We start from the raw sequence: 24,048 nt of genomic DNA, 5'->3' as shown, positions 1-24,048 counted from the left end.
CTGGCATGATGGTTGTGCAGCTGGCCTCAAGAGTACTGGAACCAGGGAAGTGAATGGCAACAGGACTCTCTCACTCCATCTCTTCTTTGCTTCTCCCTGGTATCACTTTAATTCTCCCCTCCAGGGTGGGAAAATGGCCACAGACAGTGCCAGCCTATTTCTTCACAGCCTCACCATGCAAAAGGAAAAGGCTTCCTGTCCCCAAACTCTAGGTCCAAAAACCCAGGGAAGGACTCTCATTAGCCTACAACCTGTTCCAGGTGGGACATAATGATTGGCTCACTCGCCATTCCTCAGCCAATCACCGAGACAGGTACGGGACATGTAATCGAATGGCAGCTCCCATTCTAAACAAGAGAAGGGGAGCGTTTCTGAGCTCCAGTAAACAGTCTCAGCTAACCTTCGCACTCTTTTTCCTCTTATGGCTGGAACCTTAGAACAAGGAGTGCAAGAGTCAAGTGGTCTGCAAGACAACAGGACAATGGTTGGGAAGTTTGGTCTCCCCAGCCCAGACAATCACGGGTCCCTACATTACACCAGGCACCCAATTCAGTCTTTTTTAATGCATGACTGAATTAACGCCCTGTTCCCAGAGGCTGTCCTGCGACGGCCCCACTTTCACAGACCCTGAGCCAATCAGGAGTGAAGCGGGGATAGGGGTTCCGGACACCTGTGGAGGGTGTCTCAGGGTGCACGCACCTGTCCCAACGGGCAGTACTTTTAGGGGAAAAAAGGAACCTTGAAGGCCCCGCCACATCTTAGAGCCCAGTTGGGGGCGGGGCTTCCAGGCCAGCATTTTGGATTGCACCATCTTCCATCCGTTAGAGGGGCGAGCCGAGAAAGTGCTTCTGCATATTCCGCCACCCCTTTACCACTCCCTGACCACGAAGATGATGTATTTGCTTCTGTAATAGTCACACAATTTTCCCCTTCGCCTCATTACGCCTCACAGCTCACACAGCCACACATTTCAGGCTGCCCACCACCACCACGCAGTGGCTCGCCCCAGTTTGACGCATTGCAGGGAAGGCCGGACCAATCGGCACCGCGCTCTCATTTCCGCCGTCGCCCGGGCCCAATAGCGGCGCGGCTCACACAGTAACGCGTCACGCGCCGCCAAGAAGTGCCCCTCCGCCGAGGAGAAAAGTAGAGTGGGTACAGGGGGCGGGGCGCGCGGCGACGGAAAGTAGTCCCGCGGCGGGTGCGCGCGCGCGCGGCCGGCCACAAACCCAGCTCCGAACTGGGTGGGAGCGAGAGATCCGCGAACCCGGCAGTGCGGAGAGAGGCGCGGAGGGATCCGTGGGAGCCGCAGTGCGGCGGCGCGCGGACCGGGCGGGGCGGGGCCGGGTGAGGCGGAGCGCGCGCGGCGGTCGTTGAGGGACCGTTGGGGCGGGCGGCGGCGGCGGCGGCGCGCGCTGCGGGCAGTGAGTGTGGAGGCGCGGACGCGCGGCGGAGCTCAAGCTGCTGCAGCTGCTGCCGCCGCCGGAGGAACCTTGATCCCCGCGCTCCGGACACCCCGGGCCTCGCCATGGTGAGTGAGGCTGTAGGGCCGCCGAGTCTGGGGGCTCTGAGGCGGGCACGGCGGGGCAGGACCCCCGAGAGCTCGAGTGGACCCAGAATGGGGGGCGTTTGGGCCCCGGAGAGCGCCTCTGGACCCCTCTCTGCCCCCCTATCGAGGGCATTCGAACCCAGAGCGGGACGTTTGGATCCCAAAAGGGGGTTGGGGGCTTCCAAAAGCGACTTTTAGCACCAGATGGGTTCTCTAGCCCCCAGAACGGGCACCTGAGCCCTCCAAGGGGGTATTTGAACCCAGGATGGAGCGTTTGGTCGCTAAGGTGAGGTGTTTGGATTCCAGGGGGGCGAGGTAAGAAACATTGGCTAGGGAAGGGGGTGATGTGTGCCCTGATAAAGGCTTTGGGTCCTGAGAGGATGCAGGGAAGGGGGGTCGGAGGGAAGCCGGGCTGCTGGGGAGCTCCCCGAGAGGGGGCCGTGGGTAGCTGGGCCTGGACGGGGGGAGTGCTCCTGGGGGGGCGGGGGGGGACCCTTCTACAGATCAGACCCTTGAGGGGAGGGAAGGGGGTTCTCCAAAGACCGACAGTGCAGAGGAAGGAGGAGGAGGGTGAGGTGCAAGCTTGGGGAAGAAGGGCCTGGGGTGGGTGGCAGCCGAGGTTAGGAGATGCTCCGGAAACCTGCAGGGACTGAAGAGGATTGGGGTCGGGGAAGTGGTTAAAAGGGGATGGCGAGCTTGCCAGTACTGGGGGGACAGGGGGCCTCGTGGTTAATGTGGGGGGGGCAGCCAGAGAAGGTTCTGCGGTTCCTGGTGGGTTAAGGCTATTGAACCAGGAAGGGAGGTTGGGTTTGGAAGCGCGGAGTGTTGCGTTTGGGTCCATGAGGAGGTGGCTTTCCGAGATGAGGGGTGGGAGTAGGACTTTGGCTTGGGTGGTGGGAGGTGAGGTGGAAGGAGATCTGGGGACGTGTTGGAGAAAATGAATGGCAGCTGAGGTGGACCTCGGGTTGGAGGTGGATGTGGGTAGCTCCCTGGAAGTTTCCAGGGCAAAGCTGGGACAAAGACTGTTCAGTCTGGATGGGGAGTGGGCTGCAGAGGCCGGAGGGAGTGGCTCTCGGGTCCCGTTCCCAGAAAGAATGGAGCTGGGCAGAAGGCATGGGGCAGTGGGAGCAGGTGGGCGGAGTTGTTCGGGCCCCTGTGGCGCACTGAAGCCGTAGGAAATGGGGGTGGGAGGTGAAAGTTTGGGATGCATCAAACGAGCCAGCTTTTTCAGCCTTCAGCCTCACCCGGTCACTGTCCCTTTCAGACCAAGAGAGCTGCTCTTTCCAAACAGGAATGCTGGTTTTCTCATGGTCTCCAGCTCCACGCACCGCTCTGCATCTCCTCACTTGTGCCAAATGACAGTGCAGTGCAGTGTGGCGTCGGTGACAATCGGACGCCTGTTCCTGTGGCCTCGGGGTGGGGACTGCAGAGCTTGACTAGAGAAGACCTCCAGAAGGACCCCTTCATCAGCCCGAGGGCCGCTTATTCTGTTCGGGGCCCTCACTGAGTGCTTCTGTTAATTCACACAGCTGGGGCTTTGAGAGAAAACCAGCAGACTAGTTCTTTCCCGGTCCCTGCTACCCACAACACCCCTAGCCCCCCAGGCTCAGCCTCGGAACCGTGTGCGGCCATCCTCCCTGGCAAGGCTGGGGAGAACAGGCCGCCGCTGCTGTGTATCAGATCTCATACTTGCTGACACAGGCCTGATGGCTCTTCTCGCCTCTACCCCATTTTCCCCCAGCAGAACCTTGCTAAACGGGCACCGAATCACTGGCAGGTGCCAGGAGGCCCCCCGCCTCCCAAATAGGACCCGAGCTTTGGCCCTACTAGTTTCTCTTTCCATTTGTAATCGGCAAGGTATGGATGGGTGGGACAGGTCACTGCTAACTGGCCTTGGACTTTGGCCTGAACTCTGTGGCTCCTCCTTGGCCCGGGTGAGGGGCCCTGGCCTTGGTTTCTGATCTCATCTAACACTGCTCTCTGGCACTGGCTGGCGGCTGGGGCAAGGCAGAGAAATAATACCCTCTTCCCTCCCCCACCCCAGGATTATATTTTTTTTCCTGTCCAGCTCCTTGCTGGAGCCTAAGATGAGGGACATGGAAGCAGGAGACCAACTGGGTTATTTTGGAGACAGTTGTTGGTGAAAGCTGAAAATCTTCAGCTCTGGAAAGGGAAGAAGCCCTGAGAAGGGCTCCCCAGCGGTGATCAGTTTCCTGGGCAGCAGCCATGCTTTGAGATCTCTAGCTCGGAGCTGGGACCTTTTCTTCCCCAGGCAGGGGAGAGGGTCTCCTAACAGGGAGGGAGAGAGTGTGCGATGGGCCCTGCAGTCAGAGCCACGCCTATTTGCAGCGACCCTGTAAGAGGGTGGCCCAGGGTCGGCCGTGCCTCTCTGCACCTTGCAGCTTGGCGGTGGGGAGCGGCAGACACCGGCCTTCAGAGCCACTCTGGGCCATCCTGCAGCCTGTTTCAACCGCCTTGCCCCCAGCCCCTGCCAGTGCTGCCCGAAGGGGGTGTGGTAGGGGCGCGGAGGTCCCCGATTGCACTAGCCTTTTCCATCCAGGCCAGGGGAAGAGGATGAAAGCAGAGGGAACGGTGGCCCTGCTCCCCAGACGCTGCTCTCCCCTCTGCCTCTTCCCCTCCCCTGGCATCACCTGGCCTTGGTAACCAGAAGCCCATCCTCTGTTCTCACTTTCCCCCAGCAGCTTCCTCGGGTGTCAGGACCTAGGGGATCGGCTCGGGCTTCTTTATCCGTAGAAGCCAGGGGAAGCAGAAGCCAGGGGAAGCGGAGGAGCAAGGGGCTTGTGGGCCTGGGGCTGCCAGGCTGGCATTCAGGAGCCCAGCAGCCCTGGGTCTTTTTTGAAAGCGATGCAGAAGTAGCTCCATTTGGCCTCCTAACCTTCCCTTTAGACTTTGGACTTTTCCAGAATGTGCATGTGTGGTGTTTTCCCTTCTCTACCTTCCTGCTTCCCCCTCCCTTAGCCATCTCCCCTCTGTCAGCATCACTTTGATTTCCCCTCCCATTCTGACTATTTGGGGCTTGGCCTAAGTTTCTCCTCCCTTAGATTTGAAAAAAAAAAAAGAAAAAAGAAAGAAAAAAAGAAAAAGGACGTTTGAGACCTGTTCTAATGTGATCGGTCTTCATATTTGGGACAGGGTTGGGGGGTTGTTGCTAGCTCTGGAACCTTTATGGAGATTAATGCAAATACACACAATGGCATGCATCGGTTAGGGGGCTCTCAGAGCCAACGCTAGAAGCCTGCTGTAGACGTGGAGCCCCTTTCCCCTAATTGTGGAAGGAAATGAAGGGGACGGTGGTCTGGGGAGAACTGTGCCTTCTTGGAAGCATTCGCAAAAAACAAGGAAAATTCCTTTTTTTAATGTTAAATGTTGGGATTTTGACCCCGTCGTGGCTGCTCCCCCAGAGGATCCCTGTGCCTGGCTAGTTCCCAGCACACCAGTGCGCGACAAGCTAGCCTTTGCTTCTCCTCTGCCCCGCCCCCAAGCCCCACATGCAGTAAGGGCTGCCTGCCACTGACCGACCGGAGTGGCCAGGGCCAGAGAGAGTTAAAAACTGCAGCGCAGGGCTTCCCTGGTGGCTCAGTGGTTAAGAATCCGCCTGCCAATGCAGGGGACACGGGTTCGAGCCCTGGTCCGGGAAGATCCCACATGCCGCGGAGCAACTAAGCCCGTGCGCCACAACTACTGAGCCTGCGCTCTAGAGCCCGCGAGCCACAACTACTGAGCCCATGTGCCACAACTACTGAATCCCACATGCCTAGAGCCCATGCTCCACAACAAGAGAAGCCACTGCAATGAGAAGCCAGCGCACCGCAACCAAGAGTAGCCCCCACTCGCTGAAACTAGGGAAAGCCCGCGTGCAGCAACAAAGACCCAACGCAGCCAAAAATAAATATTAATTAATTAATTAATTAATTTAAAAAACAAAAAAACAAAAAAACCCTGCAGCGCAGCGGGGGAAGCTGACTTTAGTCCGCCAGCCTCTGCCACCACTGCCTGCTGTAGTCCCCTCCCCGACACTCACCCTTCCTGCCCAAAAGAAACAGCGGAATGGTGCCCCGTGCACAAGAGAGTGGGGGGCTGCCCCCCGTCTGAGCAGGATTCGAATGTTAGGCACTTGGAGCGCCTCAGAGCCGCCAGTTAGGAGAATTGTTGCCAGTTGGGTCCACTGTGCTTGGACCTAGTGCCTCCAAATCGGTGACATAGAAACTAGCAAAGAGCCCCAGACATCTTCCCTCTGCCCTACCCAAGGACTGGCCTGTTTTGGTTTGGAGCCTTCTAGAGCTGCTTGATTAGGCCTCTAGGGCAACTACTCCCTTCACTCAGCCCCTGGGGCTCCCGTGCTCTGCTGGTGCAGCTGGGTTGGGTCTGGGGCAGCACTTCTTCCCGCCCACCGTGGCTCCAGAGCACTGGGTTGGATTGGAGACCCTGGAATCTGGGCGGTGTAATCAGGCCCTGCGTCAGGCTGGCCTGGGTTTCCAGCCCACCTTAGTCCCCAGCTTCCCGAACCACCAGACTTTATCCCAGGCCCTGGCTCTGGCATGACCTCCCTTGCCCAGGTACGTGGATGCCATGTGGAACCAGCCTCACCAGAGGGGGCCGGGCTGAGCAAGGTGGATGTGCCAGCCTGTGACTGACTTTCTCCTTCCTGCTTTTCCAGGCTGACCAGCTGACTGAGGAGCAGATCGCAGGTGAGCTTGCCTCCCTCCCTCCCCTCCCCCTGCCGCGGGAAGTCCTCTGCATCCCCAGCCAAATCTTACTCCGGCCCGGAGGGGCCAGGAGGAGCGTCTGACAGATAAACTTACTGTGTATAAGAGCACACCACTGCCCCAGTAGCACCAAACCTCACAGTCCTGAGCCCGACCCTCACCAGACGGCAGGGCTGGTTCCTCTCCTGGCCGTGGGTCATCGGGGTCTTTTAATCAGTGGCTGCAGGGTGAGCCCGACTCCTGCCGTTTAGGCTCAGAAGGTGAGCTCCCTGCCTCACTGTGGGGCTGCAGAGCTCCTGGCCCACTTGAGGAGCCGCCCAGGAGATGGCTCGACACTCCCACCTCCGCACTCGCCTTTGCACGGACTTGCACTTGCTTTCTCCTGGGCCAGAAGTGCCTTCCCCCAGCTGTTTGCACTGACGGGCAGCTCCTTCTCATCCTTTGGGTCTCGGCTCAAATGTCACCTTGGAAAGGACTTCCCTGACTCCTGTCTCAAATAGACAACTTTCCTTTACTCTCCATCAGGTCACTCTGTTTCCTTCACAGCCTTTCTCTCTATCTGAAATTATTTTATGATGTCTTTACCTGCTGTATCTCCTGTCACTAGATGAGTTCCTTATTTGGGGACTTTGTGTCAGTCCCTGCTGTATCTTTGGTGCCTAAAACATAGTAGGTGCTCTGTAAATTTTTGTTGGCTAAATAACTAAAATGAATGAACAAAGGAATGATCACATATCTCCCAGTAAGCTAAAAGAAATCCTTGAATCCTATCTAATTCATTTTTGTAGCCCCACTGTCCCCCAAAGTCCAGAAAGTCACAGCTGCAGGAAGTACTGTGTGTTGAGCAGGTTTCCGTGCCCCCGGCCCCCGCCCCCCATCCCCATTAGCAAACTGTCCACCACCTCACCCCAGCCCACGCCCTGCGGGAATAGGCTGCCAGGCATCTGTTCTCTGAGGGTTTGGGGGTAGGGAGCACCGGGTGCCGAAGTGGGCCCAGTGGGAGGGCAGGAGCCGCGTGCTTCTCTCCCTGCTCCTGATGCGTCCCCAGCTGTGGCCTGCCCACTCAGTGCCACCAGCACCTCATCCTCCTGGCTTGGCAGCCATCCCCTCTCCTTCCCTCCCCCTGCCTACCCCACGCGTCGTCCGTCAGCCGTGCTCTGCTGCCGGCCACCCCCATACTCCACCATACACTGCGCTCGGCTCCTCTGGAAACCAGGGAGCTGGGCTGGCGGTACCAGTCAGGAGGGATGCCGTGCCAACCAAAGGCGTCCTGCACCTCTCCTTCCCTTCCTTTCCCAGCCAGTTGACCTTGGCTGGCATACTTCAGATAGAGACTTCCCTCGGCTCTCATCCCCTCCATGACATTGGTCCATTTCATCATTTGAGGGAGAGGCTGAAGCCAGGGACCAAGGAGAAATGTAGAAAGATCTAAGGCCACTGTCACCCATTTTCCCCTCTGTCCCCACTGAGCTAGGTTGACAGAACAGGCAGCTTTACCTGGCACAGGCCAGGTGCTCAGTAAGTGTTGACTGAAAGAAGGAAGGGTCCGGCCCTGAGTACAGAGGCGAGAGGCTTGCGCTGGAATTGAAGTCTTGTTCTGGTTTCTTTAGGTGGGCCTCTTTCGGCCTGTCTCCCAAGGTCAGGACTTCCCTGTGTCCTCGGCCTCTGACTCATTGTCTTTCTTCTCCCAGAATTCAAGGAGGCCTTCTCCCTCTTTGACAAGGATGGAGATGGCACCATCACCACCAAGGAGTTGGGCACAGTGATGAGATCCCTGGGACAGAACCCCACTGAAGCCGAGCTGCAGGACATGATCAACGAGGTGGACGCGGATGGTGAGCCCCGTGGAGCGGGTGGGCAGCCCCACTCCCGGTCACCCTCACGACCGCGGGGAGCCTTCCTCCGGTGATGGATGAGCCGGGCTCGTCTCCCAGGGCCCAGGCCCACAGCATCCCTGCTCCCTGCCCCACCTTGCAGGGAACGGGACCATTGACTTCCCGGAGTTCCTGACCATGATGGCCAGAAAGATGAAGGATACAGACAGCGAGGAGGAGATCCGAGAGGCCTTCCGTGTCTTTGACAAGGTGAGCAGGCCTTTCCCGGAGTGGCTCTGGGACTCCGGCAGAGAGTGGAACAGGTGGCATCCCAGGACGCCCTGTGTAACTGGAGTCAGCACTTCCAGGAGGCCCGGGTCCCAGTGCCAACCCCGCTGCCAACTTGCTCTGCCACCTCAGGAAGCCCCCCTGCCCCTGCTGAGTGTGGGTGACTCGACAGTTCCTGCACTGTGGCCTCTCTCCCGCTGCCCCCAGGGAAGAGCCAGGCGAGTGCCTCGAGCTCAAAGCTTTTGTCTGTCCCCCGACACCCAGGATGGCAATGGCTACATCAGCGCCGCAGAGCTGCGCCACGTCATGACGAACCTGGGTGAGAAGCTGACCGACGAGGAAGTGGATGAGATGATCAGAGAGGCTGACATCGACGGAGACGGCCAGGTCAATTACGAAGGTGAGCCGACCAGGCCCCGTCTCTGGGCCGGCAGGAGCTTCTGGAACAAGCCCCCAGGTCAGGGCGGGGCGCGGCTTGGGGCTGAGCCCCGCTCGCTGGCTGACCTCCTCCCTGTCTGTTTCCCTCCACAGAGTTTGTACAGATGATGACTGCAAAGTGAAGGCCCCCGGGCAGCTGGTGATGCCCGTTCTCTCGATCTCTCTCTTCCCGCGCGCACTCTTCAACACTCCCCTGCGTATCCCGGTTCTAGCAAACAGCAGTTGATTGACTGAGAATCTGATAAAGCAACAAAAGATTTGTCCCAAGCTGCATGATTGCTCCTTCTCTTCCTCCCGAGTCTCCTCCCACGCCCCTGCCATCTCTTCCTTTTGCCCTTCCCCCTCCCATTCACATCTTCCAAGGCCTGATGCATTCATAAGATGAGCCCCCCAGGTCCCCTTAGGGGGGGCCCCTGCCCTCCTTCTCCAGCCCGGGTGGCTCTCGTCCGTCTCGGTTCGTTTCTTTTCACATGTCCTCTTATATTTTGGGTGCCGGTGGCTGCCAGCCCTGTCCCGGGACCTGCTGGGGAGGGGCCGAGGCCCTTCGGAGGGCCGGGCAGGAGAGCACGCCTTTCCTTTCGCTGTTGCATGCGACCAGCCCTGTGATTCCCTGTGCCATCCCAGCAGCCTGTTGGGGCAGGGGTGCCGAGAGAGGCATTCCAGAAGGACTGAGGGTGGGGGGAGGTTCCAGAGTTGTGGTGTTGACGGGGTGTGGCCCAGGAGGGGGTCAAGGGGCGAGGGAGGCTTGGAAGCCGGCATTCTTTTACCACTTGAGGAGGCCGGCTCATAGAAGGGGCCGGAGAGAGTGGACAAGGCCCAGATCCCATCGGCTGCTCTTCTGAAACCATCTGATTGGCTTCCTGAGGTGGGGCTGAGCGGGGCTGCTCCCCGGGCCCTCCTGCACGTCGTCCAGCCCGTGCTGCTGACGCGATCTCAAGCTGTCCTGTAAATACCTGGTGCTAACATCCCATGCCACTCCCTCGTGACGCCCCTGCCCACCCGCATCGAGGTCCCCTTGTCAGAATGGACGTGGGGATGGCCGCTTTGTAATATGCTGGTTAGCCTTTTTTTTTTTCTTTATGCCCCTTAAAGCTTTAATTTTGTCCAACACCATGCTGGGCTAGCTGAGGGATGGAGAGAGGGAAGATGTGCCCCACCACACTCTGAAGAGAACATGCCTGCAATAAAACAGTCCCGTCGGCCAGCTGCCCTGGAGGACCAGCGGCTGCGGGCAGCTCTGCTTCCTGCTCCGCCGGCCCCTCCCGCTCCCCTGTGGTGACTTGGCTGGCTCCCCGACCTTTGTGCTGTCTCTGTGCCCGCCTCTCCCCTCGCCCACCTGCCTGCCCTCACACTCCTGGCAGAGAGCATGATCCCTGACCTTGCTTCTGATTTTCGCCTCTGGGACAGTTCAGTCAATGTGGGCAGTTTGGTCATCTGGATTTTTTTTTTTTTCCCTGTTCATTTCATCTGCCCTCCACTCCCCTCCCCAGCCCCAGGTTGATCAAATGGCTTTTCCTGGGACCTGCCCAGCTTTGAGAATCTCTTCTCATCCCCACCCTCGGGCACCCAACCTCGGGGGGGAGGGACGGGGAGGGATGGGGCATAGTGGGAGACTCAGCCAAGAGCTGAGGGTAAGGGCAGGTAAGCGTGAGGCTGTGGATGCTTTCAGAGTGTTGTGGTTTGTTTTTTTTAAAACCGGGCAATATTGTGTTCAGTTCAAGCTGTGAAGAAAAATATATATCAATGTTTTCCAATAAAATACAGTGACTACCTGACTCTGCTCTTCTACTCTTGTCTTGGTTTCTGGGCCTGCTGCCTGCACGGGCCTGAAGCCCTTCCCCGGAAGAGCCTGTCCTCCATGCTCGCTCAAAAGACTTGGCCTCAGCACTGCACAGCCAGAGTTCAGATCCCAACCGGACTGCCCGCTGGCTGAGGGCAGGATTCTGTGCTGGCAGCGCAGGCCGTCAGCTCTGAGTGCTCGCCATTGGACATCTTGGGACCTGCACGCGTGTGCGAGACAGACCGAGCCCGCCTTAGTGGGGGCCTGTATCAGTCACGCGAGTGACTGCAAGATGAGGCCTGAGAAGGCCTGAGGCAGGTCCATCGCGTCACAAGAACGTCCCAGTTTGGGGGGTGAGGGCGGCGGGCAGCATCAAGCTGAAAGGTGAGTGGTCACCTGGCTGTGCGGGGGGAAGGAAGGGCATCATCCCAGAGAACAAGAAGGCAGGGTCAGGCCCTGGGGGCCTAGGCCGGGGTGGGGGGAGTCTCGACAGGGTGCTCCGGCCAAGAGGTGACCAGTGTCAAGCGGGCAGCCTAAGTGCCCAGTTCAAACACGCGGTGGGGAGAAAAGAGGCGTGGTCCTGAGCTCACAGCTGCAGTCAGCTCCTGGAGAGGGCACACGACTAAGCTTTGAAAGAAAAAGCCCCAAACAACTGCAAACCATAGAAAGCTCCTCAGCTTCCCTGAGGTAAGTGGGGATATGAAAAAGAAAGGAGGGGAGGCCCCGCCCCCAACTACCAAACACCAGTCGGTAGACATCATCTAACATCCGAGCTGCTCACGCTCGACCAGGGGCTGGGCAGGAGGCGAGCAGAGACGCTCAGTGGAGTGAAAAGACTTCTGCTCACCTTTACCCGGCCCTGGGAGGACGGAGAAGCCTGGCAGCGTTCAAACTCAGGGCCCTTCCTGTGGCAGAAAGGAGACACCTTTTTCCAAAGCCCCAGTTTCTCTGCCCCCTTTTTCTGCCATCTGGTTGTGGCTCGAAATTGGTGCAGTAAAGATGGTAGAGTGTTGTGGGTAAGAGCTCGGGGTCCGGCACTTAACTGCGTGCATGGCCTTGGGTAGACAGCTCTCTGCCCCTGTCTGGAAAGTGGGGCTGTGATAACACTGACCTTGGGACTTCCCTGGCGGTCCAGTGGTTCAGACTCCATGCTTCCACTGCAGGGGGCGTGGGTTCGATCCCTGGTCAGGGAACTAAATCCCGCATACCACGTGATGTGGCCAAAAAAACCCACTGACCGGGGCCAGCCGAGGATTGGTGAGCCTGCAGGAGCCAGGCCTGGGGTACAGTGAGTGTCCAGGGGGCATGAGCTGCTCTCTGTTGGGTGCTTCCTACTCCACGGGTTGTCTTCTAAGCTCTGCCTCCGTGATCTCGTTGAATCCTTCAAGCAACCATTTGGGCTGGGTGCTGTGAGTCCCCATTTTGCAGACTAGGAAACTGAGGCCCAGAGAAGTGAGGGAACTAGTCCAGGGTGATTAAGCAGAAAGTGACAGAGCTGGAATCTGAACCAGATGTGACCTGAGCAGTCCATGCTCTCAGCTGCCTGGCTTTAGAGTAAATGGTCATTATTTTTTTTTTTTAAGATGAATTCAGGTAGGCCAGAGACAGCCAGTGGGAAGGCTAGGCTGAGGTTGGGGTCACAACGGTGGAGTCTGAGATGAGAGCTGCCTTCTTAGCAGCCAGGATACCTGTGGAAAATTCTGGTCTTATAGCTGTGAAGAAGATAGATAGGTTTTGGTGACTCACAGAATTGGGCTCCAACCCAGCGTGACCACTGCAGTGTCTGTATACTCACTAAGCCTCAGGTCCCACCTCTGTCACTTCCTACCTGATAACCTTGGAGCAGTGACTTCACTTCTCTGAGCCTCAGTTTACCAGTCTGCAAAATGGAGAATAGTAATTGTCTCTCAAAGGAGGATCAGAAAATATTGCGCCGCTTTTTAGACATCGTCTCATTTACTTCTCACCCAGGCCAGGTTGAGTCCTAATAAAATTTAGTATGCATTTATGACATGCATCCTCCCCAGTGCACATATGAGCACAAGATAAGTTATCATCAAGAGCTGACAGGAGGGGGCTTCCCTGGTGGTCCAGTGGTTAAGACTCTGCACCTCCACTGCAGGCACGCGGGTTCAATCCCTGGTTGGGAAGTTCTGCGCTGCGAAGTGTGGCCAGAAAAAAAAAAAAAAAGAGCTGAAAGGAACGGAGGCGGGGGTCAGGGGGGCAGCTAAAACCTCTAGCACCACATTTTTTGGAAGTGGGTGAGCTGGGACTTGAACCCCAGATTATTCGCATCCCAAATGCCCACGATTTTAACCACCGCATTGCTTTGCCTGCACTTCTCTACTGCCCCGTCATTTATTTTCCCCCTTGGGCCCTGTGTTTTGACTTTTACTCCCATATGGCCTGCATTATTAAAAAGTCATGACTTCCCTTTCCCATTCTTTATTAATCACAGACACAGAGATGGCACTCTGCGCTGCTAATGACATGGGCAGGCAGGGAGGGGCAAGCATCAGCTGATGCTTGCTGTGGAAGTCATTTCCAACTCAGGCTCACAGATCCTCTGGGCCAGCTCAAAACCTGTCCTGAGACAGTGACTACACAGGGGGACACATCAGGAGGTGCCCAACTGGGGCCCACAGGAGGGAAATCCAGGTTCCCCTCACCTCCCAGAGGGGAGCTCCAATGCAGTGGCTCTGGAACCACTTCTAAGTGTCATTCCCAGTGTGGCCAGCAGGTGGGGCAGTGACCACAGAAGGCCCAAGAGCAGCAACTCCTGGGGACTGGCCAGGGTGTATATGTGTGTGCACGCTTAAGTTCCATCTGTGCTCGAAAGTCAGAAATGAATCAAGAAATGAAGTTAAAAGTGCATAAAGTCTCCTTGAGGGAGACAGACCTGTTCCCAGCGTGTCATTTCTTGACCCCAACGCCAGACCAGAGCGGGCGCCTCCCTTTCACTGTGTTCCCGGTACATTCCACAGCTTGTAAATTTGTATTTTTGTGGCTTATTGTAATACATATTTCTGTGATTATTAAATTCTCACCACCACTGAATTATGAGCGAGGTAGGGCCAAGGTGGTGTCAGTCACTGCTATTTCCCCAGCAGGCACAGAGCAGCTGTGGGTCCAGAGCTGGCTCAAGGGAATGTGTGTTGAATGAATGAATGAGACGAAAGAAAGGAGGCATCAGAGGCCAGAGTCAGAACTGTGAGCACAACAGAAACACCCTTCTTCACTTGCTTCACTTTCTTCCAATCCTCAGGTCCTGGCTCAGCCATCTCCTCCTCCAAGAAGCCCTCCCTGATGTCCCCCAAGACTCCACCCTTCCCAACATCCAGCCCTGCCCACTCTGAACCGTGAGCTCCAGGAGAGCAGGGCCAAGGCTGTCTGTCCCTGCCATGTCCCCAGCATCATATGGACAAAACCTGACATACAGTAAGCCTTCAATCAGAGCCTGCTGAATGAATGAACAAACGTCTGTGCCACAACAGGCTGCAGTGAGGACCATTATGGAACCCCAGATGCGCTGAGAGCGCCTGAGAGGAGTGATTAAGTCTTCAAGGAGGAAGAATAGCCTAAGCAGGAACTTGAAGGGCAAGGGAGCTTTTGACGGACGCAGAAGGGGAAACACTCTCACGGGAAGGGTGAGCTCAGTGAGCTAAGAGGTGGAGGCCCCAAAGGTCATGGGCTCTTTGGGGAAACCTCAGTTGTCTGCTGCGGCCAAGCAGAGAGCGTGGGAGTTGGCCTCCGGGCAGTGGGAGTCCTTGGAGCTCGGCAGGCAGGGGAGGAACCATTCAGACAGGACCTCCAGACAGGACCATGGCAGCCAGCGGAGAGGCTTCCCCGGGCAGTCAGGGGTCAGGAACCAGCCAAGAGAGGAGCTTCCGAATCATCCTGGAGGGGCCGAGGGAGTTGTTTGAAAACCCGCGCCCTGGCAGACAGTGTAGACATCCAGGCCAGAGCTGGTGGGGGTCTAAGATAAACAGTGGGATGCAGAGGAGGGGGCAGATTCCTGAGATGTTAGGCCTGGTGGGTAAAAGCCAGCAGAAAACCAGCTTCAACACTTAATCCTCTCCTCCCCTTAATCCACATCCGAAAAATAGGACTGATAATGGCATCCACCTTGGGTGAGGATGCTGTGGGTTCAAAAGCCCAGCCCTGCGCTGCCATTCAGCGAATGCTGAGGCCAGAACCGACCCACCTTCCAGGGGCGGCGCAGAGAGAGGAGGCAAGCGTGCCCCCCGCCCCCGGGGTCTTGCCTGGACAGGCAGCCCTGCCCCACCTCGACTCCTGCCTGAAACGCAGCCCCTCCATCCCATCCCTTCTGCACGGTCCTCCAGGGGCACCTCTGGGCTGGTTCCCACTGAGGCCGGGCCAGGATTGGTAACAAAGGCCAGACCCCACCTGATGTTTCTTGAACTGTTTTTTGGTTTGTTTTGGTACAAGTCAAATTTTAACTATTAAATTCAAGCAATAGGACTTCCCTGGTGGCGCAGTGGTTAAGAATCCGCCTGCCAATGCGGGGGACACTGGTTCAATCCCTAGTCTGGGAAGATCCCACATGCTGCAGAGCAACTAAGCCCGTGAGCCGCAACTACTGAAGCCCGCGTGCCTAGAGCCCGTGCTCCGCAACAAGAGAAGCCACCGCAATGAGAAGCCCGCGCACTGCAACGGAGAGTAGCCCCCGCTCGCCACAACTAGAGAAAGCCCACGTGCAGCAACGAAGACCCTATGCAGCCAAAAATAAATAAAATAAAATAAAATAAAATATTTTCAAAATAAATGAAAAATAAATTCAAGCGATACAATATTACTCTGGCAAGACTGCTATAAAAGTTTCTAAACTTCCTCAATTTTTTTTTCAGTATTACAGTTTTCTTTTATTGTGGTAAAATACCCATAACACAAAATGTACCATTTTAACCATCTTAAAAAGTACAATTCAGTGACATTTAGTACATTCACGATGTTGTACAACCACCATCGCTATCTAGTTCCAGGACATTTTCATCACCCCAAAAGGAAACCCCATACCCATTAAGCAGTCGTTTGACCTATTTTTAACTCTCACAGACACCTCTTCAAATGAAACATAATGTCTGGTGGGAAGAAGTCAAAACAATGGAGAAAAGTGTTTTCAAACCGCATTTGCCCAGATGCCAAAGACCACTACAATAGCCACAACAACAACAATGGCAGTAACAGTAACACGTATTGTGGGCTTTACTCCAGGCCCTGTGCTAAATTGCTTTTCGGGGGAATCATTTAATCCTCAGCACAGCCTTGTAAGCTAAGTATTAGATTATGATCACCATTCTACGCAAAAGAAAACCAAAGCAAACTCATCAGCCCAACAGTGATCTGAGCTAAGGAGATAAAAAGATAGACCAGGGACTTCCCTGGTGGTCCAGTGGTTAGGACTCTGGGCTTCCACTGCAGGGGGAGCGGTTTCCATGGCTGGTCAGGGAACTAAGATCCCGCAAGCAGCGAGGCACGGCCAAAAAAAAACAACCTTGGAACCCTCACAAACCAAGCTCCACCTGCAGGCTGAGCTTTCTCCTGGGGCTGGTGATGGCCCTCTCCGGACCTTGATTCCAGCCTGTGTAGAACGGCTCTAATAATAGCAGCCTGGAGCGGGAGGGTGCAATTCACGAGGCGGAGGACTCACTTTAGCCACCGCTATTGTCTTTATAGGAAGCTCATGCCTCATCTACTCCTCCAGCCCTCCTCAGGGGCAGATTTATTGTTTTAACCCTGAAGCCAAGTGAGAAAGGGGAACCCAGGGCTGGGGGTGAGTCTGGGGGCTTTCCCATTCACCTCCTCTCACCACCAGCAGTACCACTTCCTTTCATGCTCACTCCTGGAAAACCCTTGAATTCTGTACCTGAGGGCAGGGGATGGCAACGAGAAGGGGGAAGGGGTGGATGGCTGGACATCACCCCAGCAATCAGAAGGGGAACTGAAGGCTGGAAATCACCCCAGAGGAGTCCAGGGTGGGGCCGAGACTGCTCTGTGTCCCCAGCACCTGGTAGAGTCAGCGCCCACTATTTGTTGAATGAATGAATGAATGAATGAATGACATTTTTGTGGCAGTTCCCAGGACACAGGCGATGAAGTGAGGCTCTGCGAGGGGGCATAGGGACAGGCACAGGACTTAGGTCTGAGTTCGTGGGCTGTCCCTGGGGTCCATACCTCCCACCGCTTCATTCTCCAGCTTCTCCCCCAGCCCAGGGCCCCACCATCCACATCTTGCAACTCACCAAGCCATGCAGTTTCCAGGCACCTGTCCAGTGGTGTCACCCACAATGCAACAGTCTCCCCTTCTTCACCTCCCCTGCGGGGACCAGGCCTCCCAAGTCTGATGGGGAATCAGAAGTAAAGGGAAGCAGGGAGCTTGTCGGAGAATCCTGGGCTCCCGTGAGGCAGAGAGAGGGTGGCTCTTGGAGTGGACTGGAAGAGGGCAGGGCTGTTCGCCGGGGGTTTGGCGTGGGTATCCAGGGCACCCTGAATGAATGAGGATCAGAGCCAGAAGCCTAACCAGATGAGACCTGAGTGCACAGAAGCTGCTGGGAACTCTTCTGCCTTCTAAATATTTGGACAGTGAGATGGATGGGCAAAGCGAGGGCCAGACCAGGCCACCCAGGCCACCGGATATTTTGAGAGAACTGCTCTTTTTATGCTCCAGGATAATTGTTTCCTCTCCCTCTCTCCCTCCTCCCACAGCCCATCGTGGCCACCCTGAAGGAGGAGGAATAGCAGCTGATCACCCCTTGAATCCAGGGGGTCAACATTCTGGCCGGCTGGGCTCCAGGATTCATCTCTGGGCTTGTCCACCTGCAGCCATCGGTCATGTCCCTGAATTTCTGGCTCCTGCTCCCGGAAGACAGGGCAGGAGATCACGGGGCAGATGTCAGCAGAGGGAGCAGGCTGTCTCGGACCCCACTTTGGACGGTGTTCCCACGGTGCTGCTGGATGGCTGTGGGACAGGCAAGGGTGCCCCCTGCCCCTCGCCCCAGGCTGACAAATGCACCCAGCTCCCTTCCTTCCCCCCGAGAGCGGTGGGGGCCCTTGAGCCCTTCCTCCCCGAGGCCGGCTGGGAGAGGGACGTCTGCAAGTCGCCCTGGCCAGGCCTCGGGCACAAGCAACAGAACCAGAGCTTGAGCTGCTGGAAGACGGCCTTGCGGAAAAGGATGAAGACCCAGGGGTCCAGGATGGGGTTGAAGGCATTGAAACGGAAAGCGAGGAGGTCCCCCATCTCACTGCCGTCCGGGGCGATGGCCTGGGTGAAGCCGCGGATCTGAGGGCAGAGTGAGGGTGTCAAGCAGCACCCACGAGTCCTCTGCCCCCACCCACACCCCACCCTCGATCCCCTCCCCCCACTTGCTCATTGGCAGAAATGAGGGAGGGGTGGCCTGTCGGAAGGGGAAGGAAATAAAATAAGATGAAAATTAACAAAGAAGTGCATCCGGGGAGCAGAGGGAGAGAAAGCCCCAGGAGACAGCCAGCAAAGCCCTAGAGGGAGAGAGATGGGGCGGTAGGTCTGGGTCCCAGGGCTATGTCTGTGTGCGTCCAGTTTCTGAGTCCTCTGTAACCCCCCAAAGGTTTGACGACCCTCAGATCTAGCCCAGCCCTTGCGTTTTACAGAAAGAGAAACCGAGGCCCAGAGTATAGACCGGATGACTGGGTGCCACAGGACCAGGGTTGGCCCTGCTGCAATTTGGGAGGGGCAAGGCAGGAGTTCCTGCAGGAAAGGGGCGAGGCCAGGAGATGCCAAGGGCAGACCCATGGGTGGGGCTGGGGAAGTGGGGAGCATGGTGGCGGGGAGATCAGACTCTGGCATCAGAGGAGCCCAGGGTGCAGACCTGCCTCTGCGTGATCATGGGCAAAAGACATCATCACCCCTCATCTGTGAAAAGGGTGACAGGGCAGAGACATCGTCACATTTCTTGCTAAATGCTTGTGGAATAGATGCATAAGATCATTTTGGAGATTATCGGAGAAAGGATTTCTAAACCACTGAGCACAGGGTGGACACAGAGCAATGAATGGCAGATCTTATTATCATTGCAGGGGTAGGAGAAGGTTGGTGGGGGGTGGAATTGGTAGGGTTGGGGGGCTAGAGATGTGGAAGGGGGAGACAAGGGTCAGAAGGAATCAAATGGGGCAGAAGCAAATGGGGAGACTTCGCCAGCAAGTTGGGAGTTGTTTGACCCTGGACAAAGCCTCTCACCTCTTTGGGTCTCAGTTTCCCCATCTGTGAAATGGGTACAAACGATGGAGGATGGCGCTGGGCTCTGCCTTCCTCCCCACCGCCCACCCCGATCTGCCGAGGGGACTCACCGTGAGAGGCAGGGAGCACACGGCCATGATGCCCGTCATGAGGCCCAGCAGAATCAGGTGGTCAACCTCATCTTCGCCCGCCCGGGGGCCGGGGACCAGCGAGCCGTGGTGGCGCCTCTGCTGGCGGTACATGCGACAGAGGCTGAAGGTGACCGAGCCGTTGCAGAGGATGATGGCGGCCACCAGCAGGGCCACGAGGCTGGCGTAGGCCAGCGAGAATGCGCAGCCGCCCAGCTCGGCCGAGCGCATACGGATGAAGCACCAGCTGCCCGGGCAGTACTGCTGGTGTTGGCCCAGGCCCAGCAGGGGCAGCGAGCAGAAGACGGTGCAGAAGGCGTAGATGGCGGGCAGCGCCAGGCGGGCGCGGCGCGGCCCGTCCAGCTGGGCGTAGAGGTAGGGGTGACTGAGCGCCAGGCAGCGCTCCACGGCCATGGCGAAGAGGATGAGCGTGGAGGCCAGGCCGAAGAAGGTCATGGCGAAGGCGAAGGCATCGCACAGCGCCGGGCGGCCCCGGGCCAGGCCCAGCAGCGAGCTGTTGCGGGCGTAGGCCGCGAACACCGCTGGACTCAGGAAGCACGTGCCCAGCAGGTCGGTGACCGCCAGCCCGGTGACCAGCACCGCGAAGGCCGAGGGGCGTGACCGTCGCCGCGCCCCCAAGATGCCCAGCGCCAGCCCGTTGCCCACCACGCCCGCCACGAACATCAGGGCGCTGGTGGCCGGGCCCACCGAGTCCCGCACGTACGTGAGGTTCTGGCACGAATCCGCCATCCCCGGTCTCCCGCAGCCGCCCGGGCCGGAAGGGTCCCCGCGGTGGGAGGTGGCGACGGAGGGGTAGCCGGGTCCGCCCCTGCGACGCCCACCACCGCGCTCCCCTCCCCGGGGTCCTCGCTGCAGTTGGAGGTGGGGGGGAGGGACGGTCCCAGTCAACCCACCGCAATTCTTGTTGTGCGACCGTCCGTCTATTTCTATTTCTCTCCCCTCTGTCTTCCCCAGGCTCCCGTACTCTCTCTCTCTCTTTTCCTTATTTCTTTCCTTCCCTACATCTGTTTCTCTGTCTAGTCTTTTCCTCTTCAAGCCCCTAGTTCTTTCCTTCTCTGTCTCTGTCTCTTGCTGTGTCTCTGTCTCTGTCCCCTCCCTGGTCCACCCCCTCTGCCTCCCTCCCTCCCTCCCTCCCTCTCTCTCTCCCGACAGCCGTCTATTCCCTTCTCTGCGTTTCTGCTTTCCCAGCCCCTCCTCACTGCACCTCTGCGGTCTCTCTCAGCTCCTCCTCTGTCCCCTCGCTCCTTCTCCGGGGTCTTGCTCGCTCTCCGAGTGTCAGCTTCTCCCTACTTCCCTCCCTCCTCCCTCCCTTCCTACTCATCTTGCCTGCTCACCCGGCTTTTTCATTTCCTCTCTCTGCCCCACGTTCCCGCCCCCTGCTTTCTCCAGAGGGCCGTGGCCTCCGTCCCCGCCTTCCCTGGCACGCTCCCTCCATCCCCTCTCCCCAAGACATCCATCTCCCGCCTCCCCCACCCCTCCCTGTGTCCTCTCACGGTCCCCATCACCGAGCCACCTGCCACCTCGCACACTCAGGACTCTGCCAGCTTTCCTCCCTTCCCAGCGTCGGCCCGGGTGGGGATCACCTGAGTCAGCATCACCCTGGAGTTGGGAGCTTGCCAGCAGGGACCCGGGCGGGACCTGAGGGGCACAGTTGACCAGTCTGCAAGGCTGTCTGGGGTGGCTTCTGGCATCTATTCTGGGCTCAGGCCCCGCGGGGTTAGAACATTGCCCAAGGATTGAGAAATGACCAGGAAATTCCTGCCTGATGTGGTGTTTTCCAGGCACTACTGAGCTTTCTTTTCCCTGGACACAGTTCACTCCTTCCATGAGCCCTGGGGAGGGAGTGTGGGGGGAGGAGAGACTTGGCATCTGCTGGTAGGGGACCAGCGCCCCCCCAACCCCGGCCAGGATTTCCACTGCTCAGTATCAAAGGGGACCACCCTCCCGCCCTCTTGCCTCTCACCCTAGCACTCCCAGGCCTCAGGCCAAGTTCTGGTGACCTTGACTTCAAGGAATAATATTTTAGCCACAGACAGCCGTCCAGGGCTCCAACACTGCCGTTCCTTAATTTCTCCCACTCCTCCACAAACACATCACCAGCCGCAGAGCCGCCACCCTCCAGCCAGTGTGATCAGCCTGTGTGTCCCAGACGCCAGCACAGCGGTCACCAGTCCCTGTTGCCACTGAGCCCATGGCTTCCCATGCAGCCTCCCAACCCATAAGGGCCAGATGGGACCTCAGAGACCTTCTCAGACACCTCTTATTTTTCAGGGAGTCAGTTTAAGTGCAGAGATGACAAATTCAAGGTCTCACTCCATTTGACTGGAGTTTCTGTCCCAATTCGACCACCTCCTTGCTATGTGATAGTCCCAGGCCAGGATGGGAAGCCAGTGGGCCTCAGTTTCCTAATCTGTACAATGGGCTTCATGGGCCTGGTGGCCGACCATGGCCAGTGGCCCATCCCAGACCCCTCTTCGTAACAAGGAGAGAGCCTGTGTACATACTGTATCCCATCCAAGGCCAGGAAGGGTGCTCCCGACCCCAAGGACTGGACGTGGGGCAGCTACAGACTTCCCCTCTCCGTCGCCATGCCACCCCCGCCTCCGTGACCACAATCCCCTCCCCCCTCCCCCTCCTCCATCTCCCTATCACCCAGGCCCAGCTGGCACCGCCAGCTTCCGCCAGGATGGATGCCCCAGCTCCAGCCACACCAGGGGCTCCGAGAATGACCACTCAGCCCCACTCGGAGGGCGCCTGTGTGTGTGTGTCTCAGGCCTCCTGGCCACGTGGTACCGCCCTCACTCTCTTCGATCCCAGGCAGAGCAGAGGGAGCTCAGGAAGTTCTATCGCATTAATGAAGGGTGATGCCTGGCAGGCTTGCGTCCTGTCTCCATCAGGGATGTTGCAGGGGTGCCGGAGGAGGTGGGGGTGGAGCTCTGGTTCCTGGAACTTCCCTCCCACTGGCTTCCTGCCCCCACCAGGCACTGCTGAGCGTTCAGAAAGTCCACGCTGCTCCCATGCCCAGCGGGGCCTCAGACAGGCCCCCCCACAGGCCTCAGTTTCCCCACCTTTGCCGCTGGGAGCCGGGAGCCCTGGCGACCCTGGCATCAGTTCTGGGCTCCAGAGCAGGCAGGAGAGGTGGTAACTGTAACTCATTCCTAAGGAGGGGACTAAGGGTCCCTGGGGTCCGTGCCAGTGTTGGACACGCTCACCCCACGACAAGGGCACAAAGCGTTCCCTTTCCACCCGGGTGCCCTGGGGTGAGAGGTCACCCCCGCTGGGCTGGGCTGGGGATGGGGTGGCTTCCGGGGGCGGGAAGAGCTGTGGGAAGGAACTGCTCTGGATGGGTGAGTCAGCGCCCTCCCCCTGCCACGAGTCAGGCCTCCCCAGAGGGACCCTGGGGCAGTGCCACAGAAGACAGAGGAAGCCCAGAGACAACTGGAAATGGACACACAGCTCTGGGAGGGGGGGAAGAACGGGTACCTGGGAGGGGGTGTGCTAGGGACTGTGGATGTGTGAACTTCATGTGTGGGTTTGTGTGACCTAAGCGAGCATCGTATCAGCCTAGTGAGTGTGATGTGTGTGTGTGTGTGTGTGTGTGTGTGTGTGTGTGTGTGTCAGTGGAGGGCATTCTTTCCTCTAAGGTCTCTTTGTGCATCTGTGTCTACTGGTGCGTCCATGCGTGTCTGTTTATTGGGGCCCACCTGTTTCTTTATGGCTGTGTTGGCCCACGTGGGTCTCTAAGCCTCGATGTTCTTCATCAAATGGCTGCCATGCCCTTGGGATGTTGTTGGAAGGTCAGAGACGGAATTCACCCTGCCTGCCTCTAGGAAGTCCTCAAACAGCTACCGTTGGTGTTGTTATTCATCCAGCAAACCCTAACCCACTCACCGTGTGCCAAGGGCTGGGGGCGCAGAGGGGCTCAGAGGGCACCATCCGATGGGGGCGCGGTCCCAAGCGGCAAGCGACAAGTGACGGGAGAGGAAGGTCATAGCTGGAGGCTGGGCAGGCCCTCAGCTGAGTCATTCCATCTGGGTGGGTGTCCTCAAGAGGGCAAGCACCAACCAGGGCAGGAAATGGGACCGGGATGGGCCCTTCCACACCTGCCGCCAGCACCTCCTGCTGCCTGCCCAGGCCTGCCTGACCTAAGATGCCAGCCCGCCCTGCGCCCGACCCTCTCCTGGCTCCCTGGTTTCCGTCCTTCTGGCCCTGCCCTGGGAGGAAGCTGACCTCACCTCGTACCCCGCACACGCGCCACCAGCTGCTCACGCCTGCCAGGCCCGCCTGTCGCCTGTGCCCACTCACCGCTGTGAGATGCCGCTGTGGGTCCATCCTGACCCTTCCTTCCTTAGCAGGTCCCAGCCGCTCCAGCTAGGGGCCAGTTTTCTCTGCCCACCGCCCTTTTCTCCACCACCAATGGGCCCTTGCCTACCTACTGGCCGCTGGTTCCCTCTCCGGCTCCTGGGGTCCCTGCTCTGTCGCTCCTTTCCCACCTTTGCCTGGGCGGTGCACCTCACCTGAGATCCCCTCACTTCTGTCCTTCAAGGCCCCCTTTGAACCCCTCCAGCCCCTCCTGAAGTCATCCATCGACTCCTCCCACTCCATCCTCAAGCCCCAGCTGACCAGGTGACATCACTTCTCCATGCCGGTCTTCCATGTCTGTAAAATGGGGGTAAACAGAGTCTTTTGGGGGCTACCGTGAGAATTAAGGGAGATAGGGCTTGTGAAACTGGACTCCCAATAAGTGATGGCCGTGATTATGGCTCCTTCTGGCTCTGGGCTGCCCCACCCCTTACCCCCGGCCCCTCAGTGCCAAGCACATGGGTGGGGTGTGGAGGGAGGAGAGCTGGGTGGGGCAGCCCCCAGCCCTGGGGTTTGGGGTGAAGTGGGAGAGAACTGCTGGGCGCAAGCACTACCCCAGGCGTCCACCTCTCTGCCTCTTGGCCTGGCTCTGACTCCAGCCTGGGCCGGACCCCAGAGCTGACTTCAGAGCTGGGGGTGGCAGGAAAGAGCAGCGGGTAACCAGAAGCGGGTGCTACGCAGTCATACCCGCTAATGAGGTTATCTGGT

The 24,048-nt window shown here is 57.9% G+C and overlaps 2 protein-coding genes across 4 annotated transcripts; one reads left to right on the top strand and one right to left on the bottom strand.

Annotated features, from left to right (window-relative positions):
• Positions 1-1,309: 1,309 nt before the first annotated feature.
• CALM3 (calmodulin 3) lies at positions 1,310-9,083 on the top strand. The gene is made up of 6 exons (XM_082438273.1): positions 1,310-1,531; positions 6,228-6,258; positions 7,968-8,111; positions 8,254-8,360; positions 8,643-8,778; positions 8,910-9,083. The coding sequence occupies exons 1-6, from the start codon at positions 1,529-1,531 to the stop codon at positions 8,936-8,938; spliced, it is 450 nt and encodes a 149-aa protein (XP_082294399.1). The 5' UTR covers positions 1,310-1,528; the 3' UTR covers positions 8,939-9,083.
• A 797-nt stretch (positions 9,084-9,880) lies between these two features.
• Positions 9,881-23,376, bottom strand: PTGIR (prostaglandin I2 receptor). Of its 3 annotated transcripts, none has more exons than XR_014256874.1 (3): positions 18,940-19,827; positions 16,860-17,896; positions 9,881-16,722 (listed from the first exon to the last, which is right to left on the bottom strand). XR_014256874.1 is itself a non-coding variant. In XM_082438251.1 (3 exons), exons 1-3 carry the CDS (start codon positions 23,308-23,310, stop codon positions 16,925-16,927), a joined length of 1,362 nt encoding a protein of 453 aa, XP_082294377.1. In that variant the 5' UTR covers positions 23,311-23,376; the 3' UTR covers positions 9,881-16,924. The 3 variants fall into 3 exon arrangements, 2 of the variants coding, with proteins under 2 accessions (XP_082294377.1, XP_082294376.1); XM_082438251.1 differs by adding an exon at positions 22,870-23,376 and having other exon boundaries at positions 9,881-16,957; XM_082438250.1 differs by adding an exon at positions 20,183-20,445 and having other exon boundaries at positions 9,881-17,896.
• Positions 23,377-24,048: the final 672 nt, after the last annotated feature.

This window comes from Balaenoptera physalus, assembly GCF_965194825.1.
Source record: "Balaenoptera physalus genome assembly, chromosome: 19".
In the NCBI taxonomy this organism is placed as follows: Eukaryota; Metazoa; Chordata; class Mammalia; order Artiodactyla; family Balaenopteridae; genus Balaenoptera; species Balaenoptera physalus.
This window is presented reverse-complemented; position numbering and strand designations above follow the sequence as displayed.

What these genes read in the sequence shown, in the direction of transcription:
- CALM3 (XM_082438273.1), top strand. An exon ending in GACTGAGGAGCAGATCGCAG is followed by an intron (nt 6,259 to 7,967) that starts GTGAGCTTGCCT and finishes TTCTTCTCCCAG; the next exon opens with AATTCAAGGAGGCCTTCTCC. An exon ending in CAACGAGGTGGACGCGGATG is followed by an intron (nt 8,112 to 8,253) that starts GTGAGCCCCGTG and finishes CCCACCTTGCAG; the next exon opens with GGAACGGGACCATTGACTTC.
- PTGIR (XM_082438250.1), bottom strand. Translation starts at nt 20,299, where the DNA reads ATGAGTAGGAAGGGAGGGAGGAGGGAGGGAAGTAGGGAGAAGCTGACA. An exon ending in AGCTGAGAGAGACCGCAGAG is followed by an intron (nt 19,828 to 20,182) that starts GTGCAGTGAGGA and finishes CTCCAACTGCAG; the next exon opens with CGAGGACCCCGGGGAGGGGA. An exon ending in TGTGCTCCCTGCCTCTCACG is followed by an intron (nt 17,897 to 18,939) that starts GTGAGTCCCCTC and finishes CTCTGCCCTCAG; the next exon opens with ATCCGCGGCTTCACCCAGGC.